This window comes from Seriola aureovittata, chromosome 9 (assembly GCF_021018895.1).
Source record: "Seriola aureovittata isolate HTS-2021-v1 ecotype China chromosome 9, ASM2101889v1, whole genome shotgun sequence".
NCBI classification, from domain to species: Eukaryota; Metazoa; Chordata; class Actinopteri; order Carangiformes; family Carangidae; genus Seriola; species Seriola aureovittata.
The window spans coordinates 28,142,464-28,169,994 of record NC_079372.1 but is presented as its reverse complement, the minus strand read 5'-3'; the positions used below and the strand labels follow the sequence as shown (position 1 = coordinate 28,169,994).

Sequence of the window (27,531 nt, the reverse complement as noted above, 5' to 3'; positions counted from 1 at the left end):
TTTACTTGTTCCAGCTTCTCAAATATGAATATTTTAACTGATGGTGATAGAAAAAACTATTTAAATATGTCCCTATGTTGTTCTTCACTATATTCTCGCATTTTATACACAATCGAAACAATCTAAAAAAAAGTTTAAAAAGTTAGTAGTGGACCAATAATAGCAACAGAGTCGTACTTATGGTCAGAGTCATTTTATTACATGCACCTGCAGAGCTGGTCATAGCATCAACGGTTATAAAGACATTACAGAAGCTTTCAACAGCCTCAAACAGTCAACATTCATTTATAAAGGCACGCACAGCAAGTTGAAAGATACTGCACTATACAACTGACCCAGTACATAAAAAATACAACTTATTACAATTACAGCTGCACTTACTACTGCAATTACAGCACAAAAATATTACTAAATGACATCTACTGTATTTCTCATTCCGTTTCAGAGAGTAAAATACTGCACTACTGGCTCCAATGTGGCAATTCAGTCATTGAACATCATAACATAAACACCTGTGTCCATGCAGAAGTACTTATGCAACTTAGCCTGAGTGAAAAAAATGAATAAATACCTGAGTAAAACAACACTGTGATGAAATAAGAAAGAGAAAAATTAATACTGAAAGATGCCTACATAGGCCACCAACCAAGGGTACCCATACTATATTTAAGAAAAAGAATCAGTCATTTTCCACACTGATTAAACTGCAGCAAACAGATTTACACTTTCTGCCGACATTAAACCTTGGTTAGGCACTTGCGGTAAATGAGCTGTGACAATGACCGAAATATAAGGGCCCTTTCCTCTGATTCCTGGAGCAGGACTGTTGATCGCTGCCCATATTAGGATTAGGTTGCATCAGCTGTTTGTAAATCAATTACTAAGTTTGTGTATAACATCTTTCCATAGTTCTGATTATCTACTTTCAGACTAAGTGATTTACTAAGTTGGGATACACCATTTTTAGGAAACTTGAAGACTGTCTTAGCAGAAATGTTGTAACAGTGAGACCTCTTGAAAGATCCTGAATAGAAAAGCCTGTGTGGCGGTTGTATGACACATGTCCTGCCCCAACAAGCCAACTGTCTGTTTTACAACATCTGGAAGGGAAACATATCAAGCCAATTCTTATACTGACGCAAGCTAAACCTTGTACATGTGTAGCAGAAGTAATACTGTATTTTAAAAGTATTTAAATCCTTATTATGGGGCAAAGTCACCCAATTGTTTAAGGATTTTTATGAGAATTTACAGCTTGCACTACAACTTTTGTAATGCATAAATTTGTTGCTAGGAAGCAGCGTCAGAGATATCCAATCAAAAGCAATTAGATATATAAACAGTAAGTCAGTAAAACATCATGAGCTGTGACTTAACATCTAAAAATAAGTTTAAGGAGGCAAGAGATAAATTTAAATGAACTGCCAGTCTTTATGAAATGATATATGACTTTGTTGCATACATGGAGAATTATGTATGCTTATCAGTTAATAATACAATTCAATACACTTTAGAGAGTGACTGGGAAATGTCTTATTATGCTAAACCAGAGATTTTCAGTCAATGAAGGAGTAGATTGAGATAGTCAATGGTCAATTAAGTCAATTAAGTCAATTAAGTACACATATTTTTACATTTAGCGTATCATTATTTAAGGGAGGCGGGTCCACAGTCACACTTTGAAAAACCAAACTCTAACTTAATTTTAGTTGGTCATTTAGTCTAATGCTTTTAGCATAACATTTGCATTTTAAGTATTATTATTTTACTTTTTGTGATATTTTAATTAAAAAGTTTTCATTGTTGAACAGCATTTAGGTCAAGTTTTGTCCATTTCTCATATTCCTATTCCTATCTCTTCTTCAATTTGTACACGTAATATTTTAGCTAGCTAACATTAGCTTTGTTGGCTCAATTAGCTACACAACATTTACATCCAGCAGTTACAGGGTGTAAATACTCAGCAACAACTAATATTTCGTAATAATAGTAGTAATAATAATAGTCAAAGTAATAATAAGAGTTTGTGTAGAGTAACCCCTTTTAAATTAGTGAGGCATAAATACCTACTTACAATGTAAACATGTAGCTTATATCTAGGTTAATTTTGAACTTGCAAACAGATGATGCAACCAACTCCAGGTCTGTGTTACTCTCTGATTCTAAAATCTAATGCATGATCCAAACCTCTTCTCTTAGATAGGTATATAATCTGATAAGTGAAAAAATACAAACTGTATGTATCATTAAATAATAAACAACAAATAACATGCAAGTGGGATACACATTCACCGATTCCCACCTAAAGCACATATTTCTTAAAACCAAATCTTTAACATGTATTTCTTATTTTCTTTAGCTGTTTGCATATTTTTCTGTCTCTGCTATAATCAAACTGCAAAATGGCAAATATTAATAACATTGTAATGATAACAGCCATTAGAAAAGACTGGCATTACTGCGAGCAAGTACCCAGATGTTTTCATGTGACATTTTTTCCACAAGACAATCAATTCAGAAAATGCTGTAAAGATGTAAAGACAGTGGAACTATTTTCTCCAACCGTTTTGCAGCATTCTCCCCATAACATCAATATGATGACAATAAGAGCTTTTTTCATATGTTGATGGTCGGTGGCCCGGCATGCTACTAATTTAACACTTACATTCTTCTCCATGAAACTCAAATCTGTGGCATAACTCTGATTAGATCCCTTGCTAACAGGGATCCAGCTACAGTATATGGCACCAGCGAGGTAATAGCTTGCACATAGTGCCTCTGAAGAGCCTGTGATATGTTTGAAGGAACAGCACACAAACAGAAGAAGATGCACATTGTTCACAACTGCCACAGTAAAATCAAACTCCAGAGGACATACTGCTGAATGAAGAATAGTACAGCCTCAGTTAGCATAGTATCATATGGGACTCAGTACTCTGAGTGGTCTGTATTAGTCTTGGACTAGACACTGTTAGGGTTGTAACAGAGCATGTTCAGTTGCAGGTTTTCATCCCAGTGTCTGAGGATGATGAAGAGCTGGTTGGCAGCAGCCTTGATGGAGGCTAAATCTCGGCCTTCTGGGATGTCCTGTGCACTCAACCACATGCTGGCCTTGGCGGCTACCAGTTCCCATTCTATGAAATAACTGGCAGAGCTATGCTCCAGCCAGGCGAGGGCCACAGCTGTGGCCCACACCATGCTCTCTGGATTCAGCATCCTCTTAAGCACACCGCCGGGCGATGCTGTTTCTAAGCCCCCTGACCCAGAGCTCCGTCCACTGTCCACCTGGGAGTGCGGGGAGAGCGGGGGCTCAGCAGCGGTGGACGGACTTCCTAATGAGGAAGGAGCCGCATCCGTCCAGGCGCTCTTGGACAGATGAGAAGGACTGTTGATGCCTGCAGTTTGCTCTGCAGGTTGCTGATATGTTTCTGGCTCACACAGTGATCTGTGCCCGTCGTCGGCACTTTCAGCTCTGCGGCTGCTGGAGTGAGACAAGTGGCCCAAGCTGGTGCGGTGGCTGGTGAAGGGGGACGTCCACTTTAGCTTGTCCATGGGCACGTTGATGGCATCACACAGAGCTGTGTCCAGAGGAAATGCTCCACTAGCCAACTGCAACAACAGCTGTACAGAAGGAAATAGATTACTTTTTTGATTTTGTGGTTTGCTTCAATACAGATTTTGAAGGGAAGAAATGATGGTTTTCAGTTTAGTTGCCCAAGATTATACATTTCCTTCCATGGTCAGTTTACAGAGAAATATATTGAGTATCTTGTGGTGTTTTAAAGTCCAAGACCAACACAATATATACAAGCCAGCTATAAGATGAATTAGTGTAATCTATAAATAACCAATCAAAAAGCCAGTATCCACCACTGACACCCTCTTTCTACCATCTCTGTATTATTTTTATGTACTTTTTCCAAAGAGACTGAAAGACTTTGCAAAGAAGGAGGAATAATGTGCAGGTAAAGGTCCTGGGTATGATGTAAATAAGATATGGCATGCTTCCATGCTGCACACCTTACCATTCACCACTATTCAAAGCAGTTCAGGAGTGCTACTGCTTATTGTTCCCCTGTATTCAAACCGGCTCAACAGATTGTGACACATTCGTCTCCCCAGACAGTCGGTTCAAATTAGTGTCCATCAAAAAACGTGCAGGACGACCTAGCATTCACATGTATAGATCGGCTACCCACCAGAGGAATGTAGTCTTTGTTCTCGTTGTCGCTTTCTCCAATTGAATCACCAGACTTGCTGTGAGATCGACACATGAATCCTTTGGCGGCTCGAGTCAGCAGACGAGTCCTGCTGAGGGCCAGCCTTACAGAGGGACAGGAGACGCAGATGTAAAACACAGTGCTGAGTGTGTGTGTAGCACACACCATCCGATTTGAATCTACTGCTTTTATCAGGATAGGAAGGTAAGAGTTTCTGTTGATTATTTTGGTACATATGAAGATTTACACATAATAGAATTCCACTACATTCAGAGCCAAGAGAGTTTTAAGCCGTACTAGCAGTGTGGCTCTTAACATGGCATTGTTGTAATAGATCAATAATCAATTTGGTAATTTTATGACTTTTCCTCTAGTGTCACCATCAGGTTTTATGTGAAATATCTCAACAACTGTTAAATAGATTTCCTATGAAATTTTGCACAGACATTCATATCTATCAGAGTGAAGTTTAATAACTTTTAATCTTGCATCCTTAATGAGCATCTAATACTCTGGTTTTTGACAAAATGGCAAAACGAATAACTTTCCCATCAGTCTCAGCTGTACTTTGTGTTGAGTGCTAGTTAGCAAATGTTTGCATTCTAACATGCTAAATGCTAAGACGGTGAACATGGTAAACATTATATCCTCTAGACATCAGTATGTTAGCATTGTCACTGTTTGAGTATGTTAGCATGCTGACGTTAGCATTAAGCTCAAAGCTCCGCCATGCCTGAAGGGACCTTCATGTCCGGGCTCGCCTTTGTTCCATTAGCTTCAGTAACTCAATGCACTTTGTTTTCTTCTTCTCTTCTCTCTTCTTCCCATATTCTAAGACAACTACTACAGCACTGGCAATTAGAAATTGAAACCTTCATGATTTTAGCAAAGATAAACAACAATTAACAACAATATTTTAAGCATTCAAATTATTGCAGTGACAAAGGTATTTACATCATTGGTTTCAATGTTGGAACTGTCATCTCTGCTGTCTGAAAACTTCTACAGTGTTCAGTCCTCTCTGTCCTGCTGTTTTTGCAGACATGCCTGAACGAACTGCAACATCCTCATCTTCAGAAACCGTCTCCAACAACACATTTGCAACGTGGGGATGGCTGTGTCCTAACAATTTCCAAACTGACAACAATAACACCAACTTTATGCCATGGTAGTCCAGCTGTGTGGAGGTGAGAAAGTAAGTAACATTTAAACTACACGGCTGTTTCTGTCACTGAACAACTGAGTGCAACACTATGAATGCTTTCCAGGAGACACTGTCTGAAAATGTGGGTCATTATCTCCACATTTAAATGATTATTGCGTCTTTGACGGAACATGGTAGGAACTAGTTCTTTTCTCTTATCTTCTGGTCATGAAATAGTCGGATATTCTTCTGATGCATTAACCTCAAGACAGCTTTCTCAAAATCATCTGGCGGAAATGGAAAAAGACGAAGATGCTATTGTGAAGCGATTCTCAAACTATAAAGCTGTAGTCCCTGTTTTTGCTCACGCAGTGGTTCCACAACCACAGCGTATTCATGCTCCCAGCCGCTCTACAATCACCCACCTGGCAGAAAAAATGCTCTCCACTGATTTCTGTGATTGGTCAGAGGTCACAGACGGACTCCTCTGCGAGACTTGGAGACAGAGAAGCAGAGTCAGACAAGGGAAGGAGAGAGAGAGAGAAAGCAGCAGTGGCATTTTATGTCACTTTTCTATTTTGTCCTTGACATGAGTCTCGAGTAACAAAGAGCTAAAACACACCCACTGAGCTGCAGCAGGGAGAACATATATTCCACCAGCTGTCTCTCTTCTGCAACTGAAATACTTCTGAGTGTGTGCTCATTGGTTTTTTTGGTTTTTTTGTTGGTTTTTTTTTTTTTGTCAATACAAGCCACAAAATTGTGCCGACTTCTGTTATCACTTACAAGAAGGGGGGGGGACTAAAATATCAATAATCTCATGTTTCACATTTGGACCACTACAGCATAGTTGCCTAGAAAATGAGAAGAGGCTGCCAGACAGTTGATGTCTGCTGATGTCTTTCACTTACCCTCTGTGAAGCTACATCTCTCCCAGCCAGCGGAGGAGGGAGTGCTGCATGGAGAGACACCGTCCTCTCCACCTGAGACAATGACAACAAAGATAGAGAAATGACTGTTAGCTTTCCTTTATTTTATTTTATTTTATTTTAATTTTTTCAATATCATTTCCCCCTCTTTTCTCACAGCCTAACTAGATGTTGTTTGATTAAAAAAAAAGATTATCAGGCAATACTGATGCGGCTCGTCTGCATCTGTGCCCACTGTGCACCTTCTTTTAACTGGCAGTGCCAAGCAGATGCTCAAGCAGCGTGTGAGTCTTCGTGCCTGCTGTTGCTATGCCACCACTGAAAACCAATTTAAAATGCTGCGCCCTTTCGCTGAAGTTGGAGTATTTTTGATGTAAAGCAGCACACCCGTTAATGAGCGTTCAATATCTCACAGCTCCCAGTACTTACGATTGCAAGACTGCAACCATTTTCTTTTTCAAATAAATATAAATATATAAACATCAATCTTGGAAAATCTCATACCTCCTTCTCCCTAAAAAGAGCTCTGTAGCTCTTATATCTTTCTACTATATTTCTCATTGGTTAGAGAATCTAAAAATGAAAGCTCAGTCTATTTGGGATTGATTGAAAGTGTGAGCTAAAAAAGATGCAGCCTACTGTTGGGCTGCAGGATGTCTTCAGCTTCCTCTGACATGCCACCAGACTGAGAGCGACCCAGTCCAATGGAGTAACCTCTGTTCTTCCTGCTCCCTGAACGAGAGCTGGAGTGGGAGTCCCTCTTCAGACCCTCACCTGAAAACAAAATTCAAACTTTTTAAGTTGGCAGCTGGCGTGTGTCTGTGTTGCACAATTACGCCCTAACTGCCCCCTCTAAACCTTATAGGAAAAGTCACAACATTATTCAGCAGCAAGTTGCATCTTCAGAGGTCCTGTAAAAAAATATGCACATTAGGAAGCTGTTAAAGAAGCTTTTTTTTTTATTGCTCAACTTTTATTATCAACAGCTTTTATTTGGGAATTCATTTATAATTGTTTCAGCTGTAAACATGAGCTTAGCTCTGCAGAGCTAGGCTAGCTGTTTCCCCTTTGTTTCCAGTCTTTATGCTAAGCTAAGCTAACCACCTGACTGGTATCAGATTGGTATCAGTCTACTCATCTAACTCTCTGCACGACAGCAAATAAGCATATTTCCCAAAATGTCAAAGTATGCCTTTAATAAAAGTCATTTTACTGACACGACATACTGTTGACTTTATAGGCCACACTGTTTGGTTTATAACTAATATGATAACTAATATAACTAATACTAACGCTTAACTACAAAAAAAAGAAATTCAACTACAAGAAGTTTCTCCAGGTTATTTTTGAATTTTTCAAACATGAGGAGAGAACTGAACAATGAGTTCTATAAGGATCTAGTCACATTAAATCCATATGACTTACCGGGGTTTATGTATTCAATACATGTCTGCAAATACTCATTAGTGTCCAGGTCGATGGGAACAAACGCTGTGTATTTGCTCAGTATATTGCAGGCTTTGCTGGTGTGAATAGCATATAGCTGGTACTTCCTGCCAGAGCCTGTGGATTATAACAAATATAAAATGATTACGTAACATCACACTGGATTACATAATATTTTTTAACACTATACTGTATTAAATAATGTTTAATAACATTATTCGAATCATACATAACATATACAGTACATAACCTATAGACATATGCATCTTAAAAGAATAGTTAGACATTTTGGGAAATGCATTTGCTTTCTTGATCAATACCACGCTCATATCTATGAATTGGATATGAAGCTAAAGCCAGGGGGGGGGGGGGGGGGCAGCTTGCCTGGCTCAGTTGACTGGGAACAAAATCACCCATGAGCACCTCTACATGTTATTAATCTGTGCAAAAGTGTAAAAATTATGTTTATGACACTTGTGCTGCATCTAACCTCCCATAAAACCATTTTTACAATTTAATTCTTGTATTAATTAAACAAGAAAAAACGTTTTAGATAGTGAGATTATAAAAATATGAGTGGTATCAATGTTCTTATCTAACTCTTAAAAATATACAACTGTATTTTCCCAAAATGTTGACCCATTTCTTCAAAGTTTCTTTTCTAAAATTTCAACACCCATGTAAAAGAAGCAGATGAGAGATATTAACAGCTAAATATTAAAATGAAACATCCCCACGTCTTCCCAGACACACTCACCGTGTTCAATCTCACACTCTTTATCCACCATGTGCTCAAAGTCGTGTATGATGGAGTGTCCAGCCAAGTGGTGGAAGGTCTCGTTCCACAGCTCCTCGTGAACCTTTTCCTCACGTTCCCGTCCGTTCAGGAACGGCTCGATATCGAAGAGCACTTCCCACTTCATCGGTTTCCCACACAGCAGTCCGGACACCACGGCCTTGCAGTCACCTTTGTGCTGGTTGGCAGCACCCAGATCTGATATTCGGTTCTCCTGTGGGGTTTCTGCTTGACATAACTGGTGTCCGTAACCATCTGAAACATCACAGCAGCAAGATTTGATTCCTAAATTTGCACTTATCAATCACACTGTTGTCAGATCTCCCTGAGGCCTCTTGCCTGCTACTGCTCACTCGCAACTGGATTCGTGTTAAATTCATCAGCCATGTTTCCAAAGCTCTGTGTTCATCCTGTTTAAACAGACCTCAACTGACTGCTATTCATCTCCTGGGTCATTTTTTGTTTTGTCACAAAATATAGAAAATCATTTCCTGTCCTTCCTAACAACCTGTTTGTCATTTATATCAAACCTTTAAGGGACTTGTTACATCAGACTGAATAAATCCATTGTGTTTGTCTTGCCGTGAACTCAATGGCTGCAAATGTTATTGCCTCAGTTTCCTTATTGTTACTTCCAAATTAGATTCTGATCCAAATCTGGGATTAGGATTTCATGTTCCATTATTTTAAAGGAATAGTTCAACATTTTGGGCAATATTTGAAGTTGGATTCGAAGATCGATACCACTCTTGTGTCTGTCCATTAAATATGGACAGACACAAGAGGCATTAGGCTACAGTTAGCTTGGCTTAGCATAAAGACTAGAAAAAGGGGGAAACAGCTAGCCAGACTGTGTCCAAACAGCACCTTTAAATCCTTAACTCTAACAAGCAACCTCTGTGACACCTAAACCTAAGCCTCAGAGGGCGACACAGAGGGCGACACAGAGGGCGACACAGAGGGCGACAGTACAGGACACACTGTTCGAGGAATATAATGAATGAGCTTGGTAAATTAACTTGCATTTATACAGTGCTTTTTCTAGTCTTAACAACCACTCAAAGCGCTTTACACTACTAATCACACTGACCCATTCACACACACACACACACACACACACACACACACACACGCGCGCGATACAGGGGCAATTTGGGGTTCAGTATCTTGCCCAAGACACTTGGACATGTGCACTGGAGGAGCCGGGGATCAAACCACCGACCTTCTGATTAGTGGAAAACCCTCTTTACCTCCAAAGCCGCCCATGAGTTAATGAGTTAATTAGTGATCTTTAATGACGCAGGTAGTCACTCTGTCAAAACGTTTGATTTACACAAAGCTAATTTTTTCAGATCACCTCCAGATCAGGCATTTTGTCCAGAAGTGTTCCCCTCTCAGCAGAGGTTCTGTATCAGCTATATATAATATGATATGTAATAGCTTGACCCCCTCGCTCTAGGATGTTAGGCAGCGGTGGGCGACCAATTAAATAATGACTATTGGGAGACTTCCCTTAATGACGCGACTGGCAGAAATGTGTCCTGATGTAGAGCCCTCTTGCCCTCAATGTAAAGGCCAACCTGCAGAAGACATTCACAAGTTTTCTTGCTCTCTCCCAACCCTGTGCGTGGGTTTATTCCAGAAGCTTGCTCTATAAAAAGGCAAAGTTCAAGTGGTTGTAACATTTACCTCCTCAATCGCTAGAAGGCTCATTCTGCTGGGAGCAACAGTCTCCACTTAGACTCACAATATGGATCAGAGACACTATGTATTTCCTAAAATTAGGTTGTCGAAGGGATAAACAACAATTCATGAGGATCCGGACTCATTTACTACAATACTATGAGAACCTTCCTTCTCTTAATGTGGACAACCAGGAAGATAACTTCCATTGTTATCACCATTACATTGTCTTTAAGTCATGTTTGTTGTAGTGTGGACTACGTCGGCTTTTATAAAGGCGTGCAACTTTGAGGACTCTTGAATGAATATGACTATACTGACTCACGTGGAGATTTAGGGGATGGCTGATGAGCTGGGTGGTGGGCTTGTTGTGGGAGGGATGAACATACCTACAGGATGTTTTACATCTGCACTTGTGTATGCTTGTAGATGCTCTGGTATGCAAACAAAAACAATAGAAAATGATTGAAAATAATGATTTAAAATTGTTGCGTTTGTTGTCTCACCTGTATCTCCGACACTGCCAACAGATGGGCTGTCGGTGGAGGATCTGGATCCGTCTTCCCCAGCGGTGTTGCGAGCTGCTGGCAGCACGCCGCCGCCGCCGCCGCCGCCGCCACCGCTGGGCTGTGGGTTGTCCTGAGGCTCTGAATCGGCTTCCTGCTGCAGAAGCGGCTCCTGCTGGAGGAGAGGCTTGTGACAGCTGGCAGGACGCCCTCTGGAAGATGTGGCGCACAGGCTTGCCAGCTGTGGCTGAAAACAACAGAAAGTTTTTTTTTTTCCAATTTAAAAAACACTGGTTCAATCACAGGATTTAATACGGTATGTAGCCTCATCTACTGATTGTAATTCTGGTCATTTAAATGATTTCACTCGAGCTTGGATTTCATGCTGCTTACATCATACAACAGATTATCAAAAGGACTTTTTTAAAAAAAGATATAGGAAAATCACCTTTAGATGCACTAAAACGAACAATTATTGTCATTATCAATTAATCTGTCAATCGTCTTCCTCTTTAATCCATCTATTGCATGGTGTATAAAATGTCAGAAAATAGTGAAAAATGTCTGTCTCAGTTTCCTAAAGCCAAAACTGACGTCATCACGTTTCTCATGTTGTCTGACCAAGAGACCAAAACCCAAAGATGTTCAGTTTACTATCACATTAGACAAAGAAAAGCAGCCAATGTTCACAACTGAAAAGCTGAAACTCGGGAATAAATGGTATTTCCTTTTAAATTACTTAAACAATTAGTAGTTTTAAAGTAGTTGCCAGTTAATTTTCTAAATAATCAACTACTTGTTTCTAAGATGAGGTTGATTTGTGCAGTAGAGAATAAATCAGATGAATGTGAGGTGTAGTCTTCATCTTCCCATTTGTGTAAAAATAAACAAATAAATACAAAGTTACTATTTACTCATTATAATTAGATTTCGATTGATTAGGCATGGCATGAGGGCAATGGAGCCTCAGCTGCGTTTACAAAGAGAAGATATAATTTCTTCACAGCCCAATTAATTCTGTTGAGTTATACCATGATGCGCACAGAAATATTCTAATTTGATTACCGTTCATATATTTTGCCCTTCACTACTGAGCTCTGTCTGTTCTTGATTATACACCAGTCCAGACGGGGTCAGATGTTAATTTGTCAACACAGTCTGAATACAAATATTATTTTTCCTGATACAAAATAAGATTCTCCTGCCTTCATAACTGCACTACATTGTGCTTAAACAAGTACAGCAGCTGACGACCGGCATGATTATTATTTTCAGTTTGGAATCACGGATGTGAGATCGATGATCTACAGCTAAATTACAGACTGAATCAGAAATAACTGCCGACCCGTTTTCAGAAACTAGAGGAGAGCAGATCATCTTAAAAGCAATCATGTGGATGTTTCTCTCGGCAGCGCCGGCGCACACCTGGTAGTCGTTCTTCCACTGCGCCTCATGCTCAGGGCTCATCTGGCCGACCAGCTCCTGGACCTTGGCTCTCCTCAGTGGATTCTTAGCCACCACAGAGCTGGGGTCGCTGGGAGTGTAGACCCTCTTAGCCGGGTTGTAGTCTATTATCTGGTTGGTGCTGTACGCCCGCCTTCTTGGTGATGTATTACCCAACCCTGATGTTTTGTTCAAAGAAACAAATACTTAATGTGAGCTAATATTAAATGATGTTTCAACCCATGATTTATGAGCCATAATAAATCTACTGGGCCCCCTGACAGGTGACGCCATTTTCCAACCGTGACCAAGCAGCAACCTCCGGGGCTGAAAGATGAAGCCGACACAGGAAGTCTCAACAACTGTAGTTCCTCGAAAGGCCACTTGAGGCTGGCTCCAAAAACAAATCAAACCCCTGGACTCCCATGTTACAGCAGAAATAAACACATTTACAGCCTGGTACAAAGAAAGGTTTCGGTCTTCATGACAACTGCATGGGGGTGAATTTTTATATAACTCACTCAAGGTTTAAAGTTATGCATAATTGAGGCATATATGGGTGACATTACCGAGGATACGTCCATCTTTATGTGCAGTCTATAACAGTGACCTGATTTACTTTAAATTGCCTTTGAATCCTGCGCTCATCCAAACTTAGAGCAGATACATGGCGACTTAATCGTGGTCTTACATCTACATTATATCTGTTTCAGGTGACCTACAATGACAGTCGTCACGGCCGGACCAGTTGAACTAGTAACAAGAACACACTAATTAAGATTTAACAACTGTAGTCTAAGCAATTGGAGATCCCCTCATCTAGGAAGTACGTCCTCACCCATGGTGTCTTGCTCTGTGGTTACAGGGCTGCCGTCTATCACGGAGTCCTGGTAGGAGTCATACAGAGGGCCGGAGGCTGTTTCCCTGTAGGAGCCCTGACTGTCGACGCTTGTCTTCACCTGGTCCTCCTCTTGAGAGTGGTAAAACACAGAGCTGGCCGACTCAATGGAGCGCATCATGCTGTATCGCCTCCTCTTATCCTGTTAAGATTCAGAGTAGGTGACACATCCAAGAAAAGTGCATAAATGAAGGTCCATTAGTGAGATTAAAAAGCTTCTGCATAGTTGAGTTTAGCCCTTTTTTAAAAAATAATTTCCCTCAGGATTTACTTCAAACCCATTTCAGAGGCGACAGATAAGTGATTTAAGTGAAGTCTATGATCAAACTAAACATCAAAAAAGAAATCACACGGTGTAATTTGAACACATAAAGTCAATCAAAACGCAGTCGTTTACATCACTTTTCAGCAGGTGTCTTCCACTTACAGATTTGGGGTTGGTGTGGTAGCGGGTGGTGTCACAAACCACACTGTAGCCAATCAAACTGTCCCCTGGAAACAGGAAGGTGTTGCCCACCGGGGACAGAAGCACTTCCTTGGTCTCAGGGAAGAGCCAATCAATTGAAATGTCACTGAGCGCCGGAGACATGGTTTTCTTCAGGGACTTTATCATCTGTGGAGCAAAAATAAGCCTTTGAAAATAGACTTTCAGCTTCTGCCTGACCAGTACATAAAGCCAATGGCGTCTCTGAGATATGATTCCCTAATTGGTATCAGCGATAGACACTCAGGGCTTTGAAACCGCTGCATAATGGCTCTTCAGTGGCCCTCAGAATAGCTGGCTGTCATTATGGGTGACACACAAAGCTGGAAATGAGTACCTTGGGTTGCAGCCTCTCTCCCTCGGCCAGGAACTCTGCCGTTCCTTTAGAAACTGTCGCCAGTCCCTGCACCAGCCTCCTGCAAGCGTTCTGCCCTATGCCGAACGTAAAACATCTGCACAAAGACATTAAACACTGCAGCTCCATCGACAGATCGAGATATACACGAGGATGGTAACAGGTGTCTTCTCAGGATGTGCGCACATTTTGCAGAGATTCTAAAGAGATGCTGTGGAGATATACATAAACTATCTAATTTGTCAACCATACAGTAGCTTTGGGGGAAAAACAGGAAATGATCTTTCATGGTGGGAAGTTGAGATGTGCCTACTGCTTTTCAGAGTTCCCCAGGGAGGATGGGAGATGCTTTATTTGACCATTTTTATTCCATTTCTCACAGAGGACACGAGCTGACCAATTCCACTGCACCAGCAATGTCCCTTTTACATTTTTAATGAGCTCAGAGAGTGCGGATAAAAACGGAAATGTCACCTTTGACGTAGTTAAAAACCTAACACGGATTTTGCAAAACAGAGATTCATTGTTGTTTGATCTTGTCTCTGAAAGGCTGCACTGATTTGTAAGCATGGCGCGATAATGACCCGGGAAGAGTCGACGGATTGGCCGAGCTCTGTGTACCGAATGCAATCGTCTGGGGGGGCAGTCATCCATTAAGAGGGGGAAGACAAAAGTCAATTATTTCTAGGGTGACTCAGGAGAGGGATTCACAGTGTGAGACCTGGAGATGCAAGCAGCAAAATGAAATGATTTCCCTGTGTACGGCACTCTCAGCTGACAGCTGCTGTTGGCATCCGGCAGGGAGCATTCTTATGTCCTCATTCAGTTTTAAAACAGTGTTGTGTTATTTTAATCTAAAATCAATCCTGCGCAAATGTCGGGATTCTGACAGATTCCTCGTACTGATAGAGATGTATAATGTTTGACACTGACACAACATAAGATGCGTTCTTCCAGATTTCATTTCAAGAGGATTACAGCTCCATAACCAGGTGTTGCTTTTAAGCCCCTGTCAATCCCTGGATGTCATTTTTATGTTATGTGTGAGCTTTGCTTTTGCTATCTGCATAATGAGCAGAAACAAAAAGATGAATTTATTATCATTTGCTTTGGCACAACATATAGTAGTTTCTCTGCCAGTGCTGTTACTGCTACAGTGGCTTCTAATAAGCTTGGCCTTGACTCATTCTTTACTCTTAATAACCAGACGGCTACCTCAGATACATATTCATGTCAGTGTGACAAGTTGTGTGTGCAGATATGAATCAAATCCAATATCAAATGGGACAGTTTGTGATGGATTTTGAGTCAATGTTGATCTTTACGCCTCATTCTAACATTCAGCATCGTGCCCGAGTGCGGTAACAGTCATACTTGCCTGATGTAGCGTGCATGTCTGCGGACCAGCTCGATAACTTTGCCTGTGTTGCCGACGGCTCCGTCGGTGAGCAGGAAGAGCAGGCGTGGGTGTCCGCTGGACAACGGCTGCCTCAGGATCCAGTTGAGCGGTGCCAAGATGTTGGTGCCCCCCATGTCAGCTCTGATCTTCCTGACATACTCACAAGCCACGGCCAGGGCCTCCTGGATCATCACGGTGAGGAGGAGAATATATAAACTGAGGTTTCTTATTTTACAGCATCATACAGTTGCTTTAGTTCAGTGTTGACAACAGATCTGTTGTAACACAAAATGAAAACATCAAACAAATTAGGTAATACGCCACGAAGCAATGTATTATCTAGTTGCACAGTATTATATATGTTCATCACTGATTATAGTAGCCTATTTCAAAATAAAATGGTTATTAGCAAAAAAAAGGTAATATCCTCAACATTATATAAATACCAATAGACCTGCTGATTAGTCGATTAGTCGTTTGATGGAAAATTTATCAGCAAGTGGCCAAAACTGCCAACAATTATCTGGTTCTACTTCACCAATATGAAGATTTGCTGCTTTTCTCTGTTTTATATCACTACAGATTCAACAGCTGGATTAGGAATTGGACTAATATGAAGAAGAGCTAGACCCACTGCAGCAGATTATCAGTATTTTTACTTTGATTCGTTAAGTACATTTTGCAGATAGTACTTCAGTACTAGAGTAGGATTTTGAATGGAGGACTTTTAATTATAATTGTATTATATTATATTTCTTTTACTTGAGTAAAGGATCTGAATACATTTTCCACCACTGTATGTATGGATCAAACCCCCCAATAATTCCACTTATCTTTTCAAAAAGCGCTTTTCACAGCCACAGATGACACTAATACAACTCTCTTCAAAGCCTGAGTTCTCCTACTCATGACAAGTAAACTAACAGCCATTAAATGACAGAGAGATGCTTTACCTCCTCATAGTTCTGGCTGGTTGTGAAAAGCGATTTGAATGTAGAGCCGAAGCCTATGATGTTGAAAAGGCATCCAGGCACGAGGCTCTTGAGAATCACCACCATGGCATCCTGGGAAAAGAGACCGAGAGCAGATTAAGTCCACCTCCAGAAAACAGAACCACATAAAGGCTGTGAAATCTGAAATTCTTAAAGAAAACAAAAGGCAAAAACTCTTCGGCTCATTAGGTGCTTCATGTCCTGTTGGAGTATTCCCACTGCAATACAGCTGTATGTGCTAATGTCTAGTTGACTGACTGTATCGCGCTATATGAGCTGTCATCACTGTGTAGCAGATTTTCTCCAGGAGAGGAGTGAGTGAAGTGGAGCAGTGCGCGGTATCATTTCATCAATCATCGCCTCTTCTACAGCAGAAATGCAGTTTCCAGAGGAATACCACTTATCTACACCTTCATTCAAGTGAAGAGCACATGGTCACAGCCAGACAATCTATAATAAAATGTTTATTCAGGCGCATTAACAAAGAAAAACCTGGATATATAATAGTCCAGTTTTTAAAGATATACAGAGCGTATTTTGTAGGAGTTTTTGAAAGATCAGTGGTAAGTAGTCGGTACATCACCACCAGGCTCGCCCTGGCCTTAAGCCTAGACTCTGTGGTATTAGACATATCCAATAAAAGGCTGAGTCTGGGCCACAAATGAACATCAGTTGGCAACACATCACAGGGCAGGCTCAGTGCACAAGCAGCCAAATAACTTACAAACATTTTTTTTTTTTAAATGTAGGTGGTAAAGAAACCTCACATTAAGTCTGATGAAACCTCAAAGACGTGCTGTCTAACACCTAGCAACTGGGAGACGTTTAGTTAATACTGAGTGATTTGTCTGATTAATATTCTTGAGTACATGTCCTTCACACGTCTATAATCTCTGCAGACTGAGTATACAGTATAGCTACGAGCCAATAAGGTAATTATACAGGCCCAGATGGCATATCATGTTCACCGTGTGTTTTGATGCATTAGCTTTCCATTTAATCTCTTAAAAATCTGGATATTTTTGATCCATTTGGTGTCAACTATGGCAACTATGAGGCAGCAAATTCACTGTAATCTGAAGATATCATATCGAGAGAAACCCATCTTTAAACTAGTGTAGTGTAGTGTTGTGTGATACATTAAAATGTATATGTATATGTCTGGATCTGTATCTATACGAGAAATGAAATATAAAAAATAAAAAACCTTCACACGGTTGATGTTAACCCCGCTCATGCTGCCGCTGCGGTCAATGAGGAAGATGAATTCGCCGTGAACCTTCCTCAGGTCTGAGCTGATAGACTTGAGGTCAGGACAAAAGTTCAACATAACCACAGGGTTGTGAAGGATGTCCTTATGCAGCCGCCTGTGAATGATATCAACCTATAAAGACAAAGGAAGCAGAAAGGAAAGGCATGAATCAGAGGACAATCATTTGACAGCATGAGATAACTGGATTTTCTACGAATTTGTGAATGCTTTGATTTATCACTTAAAGAAAAAAAAAAAAAAGATTAAAGAAGATTTAAAAAAGAGATACAAGTGATCAGGTAGATAGACAGAGCACATCAATTATTGTAGATGTGCAGGAAATTCCAGGCAGAGTGTGGCGAGCCTTTGGAGTGTTTCCATAGAAACCCATTTTTATGGCTAAGTGCTCTCTCTCTCTCTCTCTCTCTCTCCTTCTCCTGTTAAGGTCTGCTGGTCACTTAACAACCTCATCACAGCTGAGATATGAATGGAAACACATGATTCTCCTAAATAAATAAAAACAAAGCTATTAAACTTGGCATTTTTGAGAAAAAATAATGCCAAACTGGTATCAGTGTGGCTACATTTTCTTTAAGTGGGCTGGTAAATTATTGATTTGGGCAGGTTGTAATAACATAGGTAAACATTAGGGCTGTTTCTACATAAGAGGAGTTGGGCTCTCCTGGGGGGCAGCAGTAGCAGTGACGCACAGCTCATGGAGACAATTAAAGGAGCTATGAGTTTTCTCTGCCACCAAACGCAGTTTCTTGTCACGATCGGGCAGCGTTGGTGGTGATAATGGTGTCTTGACATAAGCTGCGGCCATCATTACAAGGCAAGAGGTTATACACCCTCTGATCTACTCCGTCATCCTCTCATGCTGAACTGAGGGAAAACTAATTACTACAATGACTCACAATTGCAAAAGTACTATTGCTAAAGGGGATGCTAGCAGGTTAGCATGCTAACTTCAGCAATAGAAGTGATAGAAGTAGCAAGCAAAATAAGAGTTAAATTTCCACCAGTGGAGACGGTGATTGGCTAGTAAAGAATTTAAGTTTGATGCTAATGCTAACATTGGCTATGTAGCAAAACACTTACACGTAGCACCTTGCTACTTTTAAAAGGAAGTGAAATGCCTCCGTGCCAGATTGCAGCAGTTTGCGTCACAACACAGTTCAATCTTAACACAGCGGCAGCATAATATATTTTTAGATTCAGTTTAACTCACACTGTGTTAATATATCTTTATCTCTGATGTCTACTGCAAATAAACGTTCATAAACATATAACATATTTAGAAAGAGTGGCAAGCAGCGTTTGCCCGGTTTAAGCTAAAAATAGACATCAATTACAGTGAAGTGTTGCGTGGCTCTGCTTGCCTGTAAAAGCCAATATAGCCTAACTTTCTGACACTGGAAACTGCCCAAATGGTACATTAAGTTACCCAAATCATCACAACCAGCCTGCCCTCTAATTAAGTAACAAAGTTGCCCAGTCGGGCAGAAAATCCCCCATCTGGCAACACGGACTTTACTGGTTCTGCTCTACAAAATGTACTCTTTACTCTTTCCAGATTTGCAGCTCTACACATTTCATGAAATTATGGACTTACATAAAGGGCAGACACAGTGTCATGAACATTGGCAAAAGCTATCTGATACAATCCCATTCCTTGAAACCTACCCACCTTTGCGGAGATCATAATGTTCAGTTTTTTGTTGAGACTATATCAGACAGGAGCTGATTCAACCCTGTAGTGATTTTGAAACTATGATGTCTAGTATTGGTTTGCATCATATTGCAAGATATAACAAAATAATGTGACAACATCACTGCGGTTTCATAAAAATAGTATTTGTTGCAGGGAATTGTTTGTGATAATGTCCTGTTTTGTAGACTTTACCACTCTCCTCAAAATGATATTGGTACGATGTTGCAGTCATCAGTTCAAGTACACGATGCTGAGGTCGATGACACACTCACTTTCCTCTCATTGCTGGAGTCCTTCTTTGTGGCCTTGATGAAATCACTCCGGCCATGAAGATACTCATCATACTCCTCCTGTGTCATGTCTCCGTTCTCAATGAGCACATGTGGCAGATGAGGCTCTACAGTGGCACAGTTGGTCAGGACGGAGACATTACTAAATATATTACAGGCAGATTGACAAGCAAAGGACAATGTCTGAAACTGACTCCAGGCAGCAGCGCAGGGTGGGGGAGTGTGGTTATATCTGAATTGCAGAATTATCCCAATATTGATGAAAAAATGATTGCAAATAAAGATGCTGTATCACAGCTGTGTGAATCGTGAGGAATTGGACTGTAATTGTTCCGTAAAGTACAAGGTATCTGTACTTTTTAAAGTGATGGTTTTTAAAAAGCTGATTTCAGCTTTGTCAAAATATTAGATCAAAAAGTCTTTAATTTGCAAACATTACAAACATTAGTTATAAAATGTAGAGGTTTAGACCTCTGTCCTTATGTAAAATTCATGTGGACCTTAAATTAATTAGTCATTTTTTAATAGGTTAATGCGCCCATTAATTCATCCATCCTGCTTCTGCTGCTTATCCAGATCCAGGTCATGTGCTGCCTTATCTTTCCCATGGGTTTTCACTGACATCTTTTATACTTTGGCCATGAAACAGGTATTAAATTGCATCTTTTGTAGTATATAAAATGACTTTAAAAGTAAAAGATTTTACTTATAAAGTTTCTTAATATGTTTTCTAGCCTGTCATTAGCAATAACATTAGTTTTAAAATGTTTTATATGTGATTTTAGATAAAAACCAAAACACAACCAGAAAAGCTGAAAACGAAAATCACCAGCACTGTTGTTTCAAACCTCTGATCTTATGTAAAATTCATGTGGACCTTAATTAACTAATTAATAAATTAGTAATTTTTAAAATGCTTAATGTATACACCAGTCGACCCATCCATTTTCTGCTGCTTATCCAGGCTGTGTTTAATGATTAGTTAAGGATAATTGGGGATTAACTAACAACAATGTGATATAAATGTCAATAAATTCATGTACTAACTACATAGTACCAGCTAAATAACTCTTGGTGTTATCACCCCTTCTGGTTTTCATTGAATAATTTCATGTTCTGAACAGTGTGACCATGAAGCAACTATTTAATTGCATATTATGTGGTATTAAAATGTATTTAAGTGGTGTATTTATATGATGCAGCCTATGTTTCTGGTCATTAATCGACCAAGCTGATGACGAAAATAAACCTCTACCCTCTGTTGTGTTTGTTACAACACACATGCATGCCTTGTAATGAGCTCGCTTTCCTCCATCTCCATCTACTCGAACTGAACATCCATGTTGTCATTGCACCAGTCTGAATTAAACTGACCAGCACTGGTCACAGGTCTGTTTACAAAAAAAAGCTTTCATAAGAGGCCTATTGGATCAGCGAGGCCGGGGCTCATTCCTGCCTCTGGGAGACAACGGGCCCACACATACTGTAGGTCAAGACAGCAGTTAGGGGAAGATGAGAGCACAGGGATAAAACAAAAAGACCTGACACTGCACACCCACACAATGGAGGCTGTCTCCGCTGGCATGTCATACATTAATAACAAGAGGCAGTGAATCACCTCGCCACTGATCTGATTATGAGCTTAACAGAAAAAAAAAACACTGTAAGAGAAGCTCGACAGAGCCGAAATAAACAATTTCAAAATATTCTACTTGAGAGGGGAGGAGAGACTGATTGCAGGGCCGTGCTGTGGGTGAGTTTTGAAGCTGTACACCTACCGCTCGGGTAAATGAGGATTTTGACAGGACAGTCGTAAGTGTATTTGTCCGCCAGAGTAATGACGACACTGGTGGCAGAGCGGGCCAGAGGGTCCGCATCAGCTCGGATTGCATGAGAGGGGCTCTCTACACCTACACAGAGCAGAAACCAAGAGCAGATCAAATAACCACTGGCTTCACCTCCAGCAATAACAAACCAGCAGCTCCCACAGAAATCACCCGAAATTTCACAAAAAGAGCTCAAATTTTCAAAAGATCTAATAAGGAAGATAACTGATGCCTTCAAGTGCTGGTGCTCTTGTTTGATCGAACATGAAGAATAAACAGACAATAATTATTATTATTATGTAAAACATTCTATGATGATAAAAATCAGTTTATAGTAAAGGAGTAGTGCAACATTTTGGAAAATACACAGATAGATGAGAAGATCAATACCACCGTTACTCACGTGTGTTGGATAAATAGGAACCTACAGCCAGCACGCCGTTAGCTTAGTTATTTTAGCTTAGCTTAGTTTATTTTGGCTTATCTTAGTTTAGCTTATCTTGTTTTAGCTTAGCTTTACTGAGTTACTGAGTAGAAATCTTTAATCAGGGTTTATAAGAAGTGTTAGTGTTGGTGGATTTTCTTTTTTAACAGAACTAGGCAGGTCTTAATGTTAAGCTATGCTAACTGTATCCTGGCTGTAGCTTCATACTGTGTAGACAAGCATGAGAACGGTATCTTCTCATCTAATCCTTGGCCAGAAAATAATAATCGCGTTTTCCAAAAAAAAACATTCCTTCCTGTTACTAAAACCCAATTCAATTCAGCATTTGCTGTACACACAAATGAAGCTGAAGCCATGTTTTGTTTTTTCTTACCTCACTGCAACATGCATCACAATAACAATTTCTTATTGCAGACACGAGAGCTGTCAAGAAACTCTAAAATGCAGTGCTTGATTACAGGATAGCTCAAGTGGCCGGGCCTGTTATAAGATAATACACGCTGGTCCACTGGAGTCGTGGATTTGTTCTTGGAATAATGGTTAGTTCTCTGACCTGCGAGGAGATAAGGAGCGCGTATCTCTAGCTGGAAGTTAAACTTGTAGTCCATGGAGTTGATGGCCTCCTCCTCCAGCAGTGAAGCCAACCACAGCTGAGGGGAGTTGGGAGTTTGATCGTGAGGACTTGAGGCACTGGTATGCCTGTCCCGCCTAAAAGTGGCAAAGCATAACTACATTAAAATGGAGCCATCTCGAATGAACATATAAAATGTTAGTATTCAGATTCCATCCATAAAAATGTATATTTGGGGCCCAATAATCCAGTTTACAGTAAAAAATCGTACTTTGAAATACACCAAATCTGACCACAACATGTAACAAGGTGTAATATCAATATGGCAGTTGTTCTTTGTTTTCTTTATTATTGTTTTCACGAGTTCCTCCGTTTTTTTTCTTACGTTCTGGAGAAGTTGGGGGACAGTCCCTGCTCCTCATTGATGGTCCTCTGTACTCGAGGCGTACACACCGGTGGGGTTGACACCCTGATGCCCCCGCTGGGCAGGGTTGAGAGCTCAGAGGAGGTGCTGACCAGAATATGGACCGTCTCCATAGGAGGGATGATCCCAAGGTTAACCACTAACACTGTCGTCTCCAAATCCTCATCCAACACTATGTGTCCTGTAACACCAGACTAGATTAGCAAACAACCACGTTTTTAAAATTGACCACAACCTCAAGTTGTCCAGAAACAATCTGGAGTTATCTTTGACGCCTGATTCCTTCCTTGATTCTTCATTTTAATCTTGAAAACAGACATCGCTCCTAGTACAGAATGTTGGAATGACTTTTTGTTGGTGAAAGATTTTGCTGATTTATGTAGAAATCACAGTCAGGCTTCAAAGTCAGTTAAACCTATAACTTATTAACCTCTTAAAAACCTGCAAACAACTCAAGGCACCTTGAGCAAGAGTCTTTCCTAAGATTAAAGCGTGGGTGAGAGGGCAGGTGCATCTTTAGAGAGACTTCAATACAGCATTATCACATTATCACATTATCACGTCTTATTGCTCTCAGAGTTAATTCTACAGTAACACCAGTATTTCTTTGTACTAGTGAAATAACTAACTATAATCTTATCTTGAGCTCACATCCCATTGATTATATTGGCTTATAAAAAAAAATTCTACCTGACTCAAAGCCCTGTTCAGATCCATAAATACTCTACATTTGATGAGAATGTGTTGGAGTTTTATATGCATACCCATGTAACAGAAAATGTAAAGGGGTACTCCATCAATTCAACATTGCCCTTCCAAAAAGTTTTGGCACTTGTGAGAAACAAATTTAAGAAATAAATAAATAAATAATGGTGCTAATGAAAGTTCCCATTAGAACCACAGAAGAAATCACAGGAGACAATTAAAGTGATCTCCATATGTAAAATTAGTGAAGTGGCCCTTTAAACCTGCATTCAATTATTTTGTAGACCAATTAGGGAAAGTGCAACAAGCTCTAAACAGTGGTGTATTATCACCTCTTAAAACTGATGTGCTACATGTTAGCAAACAATTACCTGGATGTTGATTTACACATCCAGCAGACACGGAGCAACATTAACATTCATTTGTATCCGCCTTATGAATATACACACCGGTGACAAATTAAAAGAAAAACCAGAATTAATGAGTGGAGAAACATAACGAATGCAGATGCTTCCACACTGGTGGTACAATTAAGCCGTTAACATCTGGTCATGCTCTGCAGCAGCTGTAATAATGCTGAGCAGGCTCAGTTGATTGTGATTTTGTATGACGATGGAAGGAGTGAGGTGATCAGATGGCTCTGTCATGCTGTGGGGGGCATTTTGCTGGCACAGTTATAGAGAAGGGAAATCAATAAAAAGTTGTTCTGAGTGATCACCTTTATCCTGCGATGAAACATTTCTATCCTGATGGCGGCAGCCTCTTGCAGGATGAGTATGCCCCCATCCAAAGGATGCGAGGGCTTACTGAATGGTTTGATGAGAATGGAAATGAAGTGAATCGGATTCCATGGCCTTCGCAGTGACCAGATCTCAACCATTTTGATTTTGGACTGACGTGTTAGACAGCGCTCTTCACCACCGTCATCAAAACACCAAACGAGGGAATATCTTTTGAAAGAATTGGGTGCATCCCTCCAGTAGAGTTGAGTGACATGGAGCATGAGGGCAGCACACGGTGGCCCAATACCTTACTAAGACACTCTATGTTGGTTTTTCCTTCAGTTTGTGTCCGCTGACTCCTGAGGGTCTCCTGGCTTAGTAGCAATACATTCACCATGTTCACTAGATGGTCTCTAACTTTGGAAAACGGGTCGCTACAAGCAGTGAGAGTGAACCAAAACCGTGAAGACCAACATCAAAACAATGAGCTGAAAGACACTCTGTAGAGCTGAAGAGGAACTGCAGAGTCAGGTGATTATGTTCTGTGGGTTCATCACTATGAGCAACCCCATTTCACATTACACATAGCCACTTGATCCTTTGCTTATACAAAAATATTGATTAGAGCACCTTTAATCTTACCACTGCCACTCTGGAGAGCTCCATTAGATGTGTTGTAGCAATCGAGATAACAGTCCTCAATTTTTGCCTTGTCTTTGATTTGCAGTGTTATGATCTGACTGGATATCATAGCCTCAAACCCTACAACAATGGACTTTTCCTCCAGTGGATAAATGAAGATTCCTAAAAAAGCAGCACAAGAGGAAAAACATGAATATGTGCAGATGCAGCAGACAAGCAATTACACATATTCAGTCGATAACAATCAGTTTTACAGCAGTGTGTTTCAGAGCATAAGGTGGGTTTAAATTGATTGAAAGTGGAAAGCGTTCCCGTGACTGAAGTAAACAAATTAGTCTCCTGTAGTACACACTTACCCTCGATTGCATGATCTTCAATATTTTCATAGGTCATAGAAGCTGTCAGGGCCAGAGTATAACCCCTGACACAGGAAGTGATGTCAGAGACACTGAGGGGCAGAGCACTCCGATTCTCCTTGTTAATGAGTCCAGGCATGGTGCTGGTTTTAGGATTCTGGTTTGTAACGTGGGGGAAAAGATAATGACAATTGAACCAACAATGTGTGAAATAATGAAAGAAATGATTAAAACAGAACAATTAGTTAAATTAGTCATACCAGGAAAAACTACCAAATTAACCACAATTCATTCATACTGTGAAATCGTTAAGAATAATAAACTAGTCTGCACACCACCACACCTGCGTGTCTTGTTTATATTGGTGTAATACAATACAAGTAATACAAAATACAAAAACGGATCAAAACTTCAAAAGCTGAGTTTAATAAAGTCGTCCGTTCGCACGCCACGATTTCTTCGTGCGAATTTCTTCCCGAATTTCCACGGGGCCCAACAAGGAGGGAACAGTGCAGGGGAGCCCACGCAGAGCCCTGTGGTTTAATAGGTATTTCAACTTCAATAATCTTCTACGATATGATGTAAAACCAAGGAGCCTGAGGGCGGGTGACGGAGGTACTTTAGGCATTTGAGATAAAGGTCACGGCAATGAAACAAATTTAGGGTGGTTTCATCACTACAGCACACCAGCAATGTAACAGCAGAGGGAAAAACTGTATTCAGTGCCATGTGAGGGGGAAAAATAAACTTTGGATGTGTTGAAAATGCTTGGGGAGGAATACGGCATTGGTAACTGTGTAAGTGATACTATAAAATTATCTGTTGCTTCAGGGCTGTGCTTCATTGTTAATGTCGTCTCCTCCGCCAGCAATCTTGGTTACGCGCTGTCAATGGTCTGTGTCTGCTGCACGACCAGAGCCCCAGCACAGGCTTGATAGGAAGTGTTATGACGAAAGCAATTTCCATAGAGACAGCTCTGCTTGCTGGCCTGCTCGCCTGCTGACTGACCAGCAACGTCTCGAAAGTGTGCCTCTATCTCCGGCACCGTGACTGATTGCAATTAAAACACAGGGCGATCTCTGTCAATCACACACACATCACAAAATGAAAGCTGGTCTCCACAGACACAACTTTAACACTCATAGTCTGGCTGCAGAAGAAGTCCTTCAGAATCAATATCTAATAGCCAAACTGGGGTTTTAGGCACCACATGGTTATTTATGGCGAGGAAAAGGTCATTCAGATGCAGTTAGGGACTATGTTGCTGTCTGTCTCAACAGTGCCATCGTGTGTCCAGTCAACCACAGATTTAGAGGCAAACAGAGATACATCCCTTTGTCCCTATATAGAAACAATCTCCTTTTACACGTGAATAAAGAATGATTCATGCATGGCTGGACTGCAAAATATAATATTGCTGTGAGTGATTTTAAAAAAAATTAAGAATTAATGTGAAATTAAACCTCTATCTCATTTGTAAAAGCAGATTTGGATTCAAATTCGAAATAAGTTGGTTTCTTTAAATTTGGTGAGACTGGCAGGTGTTTGTTTTTTTTAAGCATCTTTTTCTTTAGGGTGTTTCAGCTTATAATTAGTGTTAAAAGTGACAGTCCCAGGGTGCTCCTCTCCTGGCTGGCTCAGTCACATGAATCACCCTGCCTCCCTTTGGGTTTTGCGAAAAGACCAGCAAACCGTCAACTCTTAACATTTTCTATCAGCAGTGCCACACTCATTAGTGCCAAAACAGAGCGCTGATGCTGTGGTAACCACCTGTTGAAACACACTGTCTGTATATCTGTTTACAGCACAAACTGAGACGGATCACTGGCAGTTTTAATCATCATCTAACTGGCCTGACCTTTTCCTGATTTAAAACAAATGACAGGGATGTTTAATATATGCATCATCAGAGAGACACACTGCGCCATTAAAATGCATCTGATACAGTCATACTATCAGCCTCATTACCTTACCTTTCATTTGTGTCAACTGGATGTGCAGCGAGGATCTCTTTCTCTGTCAGAAGTCCACTTATCATGAAAGATATCCACCTCCTCCTCCTCCTCCTCTCCGACCTCTCTCAGCTCCGCTTTTTTGTTCTCTCTCTGTGGCGTAGAGGGAATAGGAGTGCTGCCACAGGTGGCAGAAACTACAGATGCAGCGGACTCATCGTTAGTTAGACGTACAATGCAAAGAATGGGAAAGGTAGGAGCTGCTGCAGCACTTCAATCAAGCACAGCAACATGTGGTCACAGAAACTGTTTTTATCCTCTCCTTCTCTTCCTCCTC

The 27,531-nt window shown here is 40.6% G+C and overlaps 1 protein-coding gene across 2 annotated transcripts; it reads right to left on the bottom strand.

The window, feature by feature from the left end:
• Positions 1-183: 183 nt before the first annotated feature.
• Positions 184-27,531, bottom strand: vwa5b1 (von Willebrand factor A domain containing 5B1). Of its 2 annotated transcripts, none has more exons than XM_056386103.1 (22): positions 27,216-27,531; positions 25,243-25,399; positions 24,875-25,048; positions 22,779-22,998; positions 22,376-22,530; positions 21,330-21,461; positions 19,534-19,658; positions 17,503-17,679; positions 16,257-16,367; positions 15,283-15,485; positions 13,887-14,001; positions 13,493-13,678; positions 13,006-13,207; positions 12,150-12,346; positions 10,725-10,971; positions 8,497-8,790; positions 7,719-7,856; positions 6,933-7,067; positions 6,276-6,347; positions 5,790-5,859; positions 4,200-4,323; positions 184-3,621 (listed from the first exon to the last, which is right to left on the bottom strand). In XM_056386103.1, the coding sequence occupies exons 2-22, from the start codon at positions 25,379-25,381 to the stop codon at positions 2,962-2,964; spliced, it is 3,876 nt and encodes a 1,291-aa protein (XP_056242078.1). In that variant the 5' UTR covers positions 25,382-25,399; positions 27,216-27,531; the 3' UTR covers positions 184-2,961. The 2 variants fall into 2 exon arrangements, with proteins under 2 accessions (XP_056242078.1, XP_056242080.1); XM_056386105.1 differs by having other exon boundaries at positions 24,887-25,048.

Coding starts and splice junctions, on each gene's coding strand:
- vwa5b1 (XM_056386103.1), bottom strand. CDS start 25,381: ATGCCTGGACTCATTAACAAGGAGAATCGGAGTGCTCTGCCCCTCAGT. Junction 17,680..19,533: donor ACTCCAGCAATGAGAGGAAA/GTGAGTGTGTCA, acceptor TTGTCTTTATAG/GTTGATATCATTCACAGGCG. Junction 3,622..4,199: donor ACAAAGACTACATTCCTCTG/GTGGGTAGCCGA, acceptor CCTTCTGTACAG/CTGTTGTTGCAGTTGGCTAG.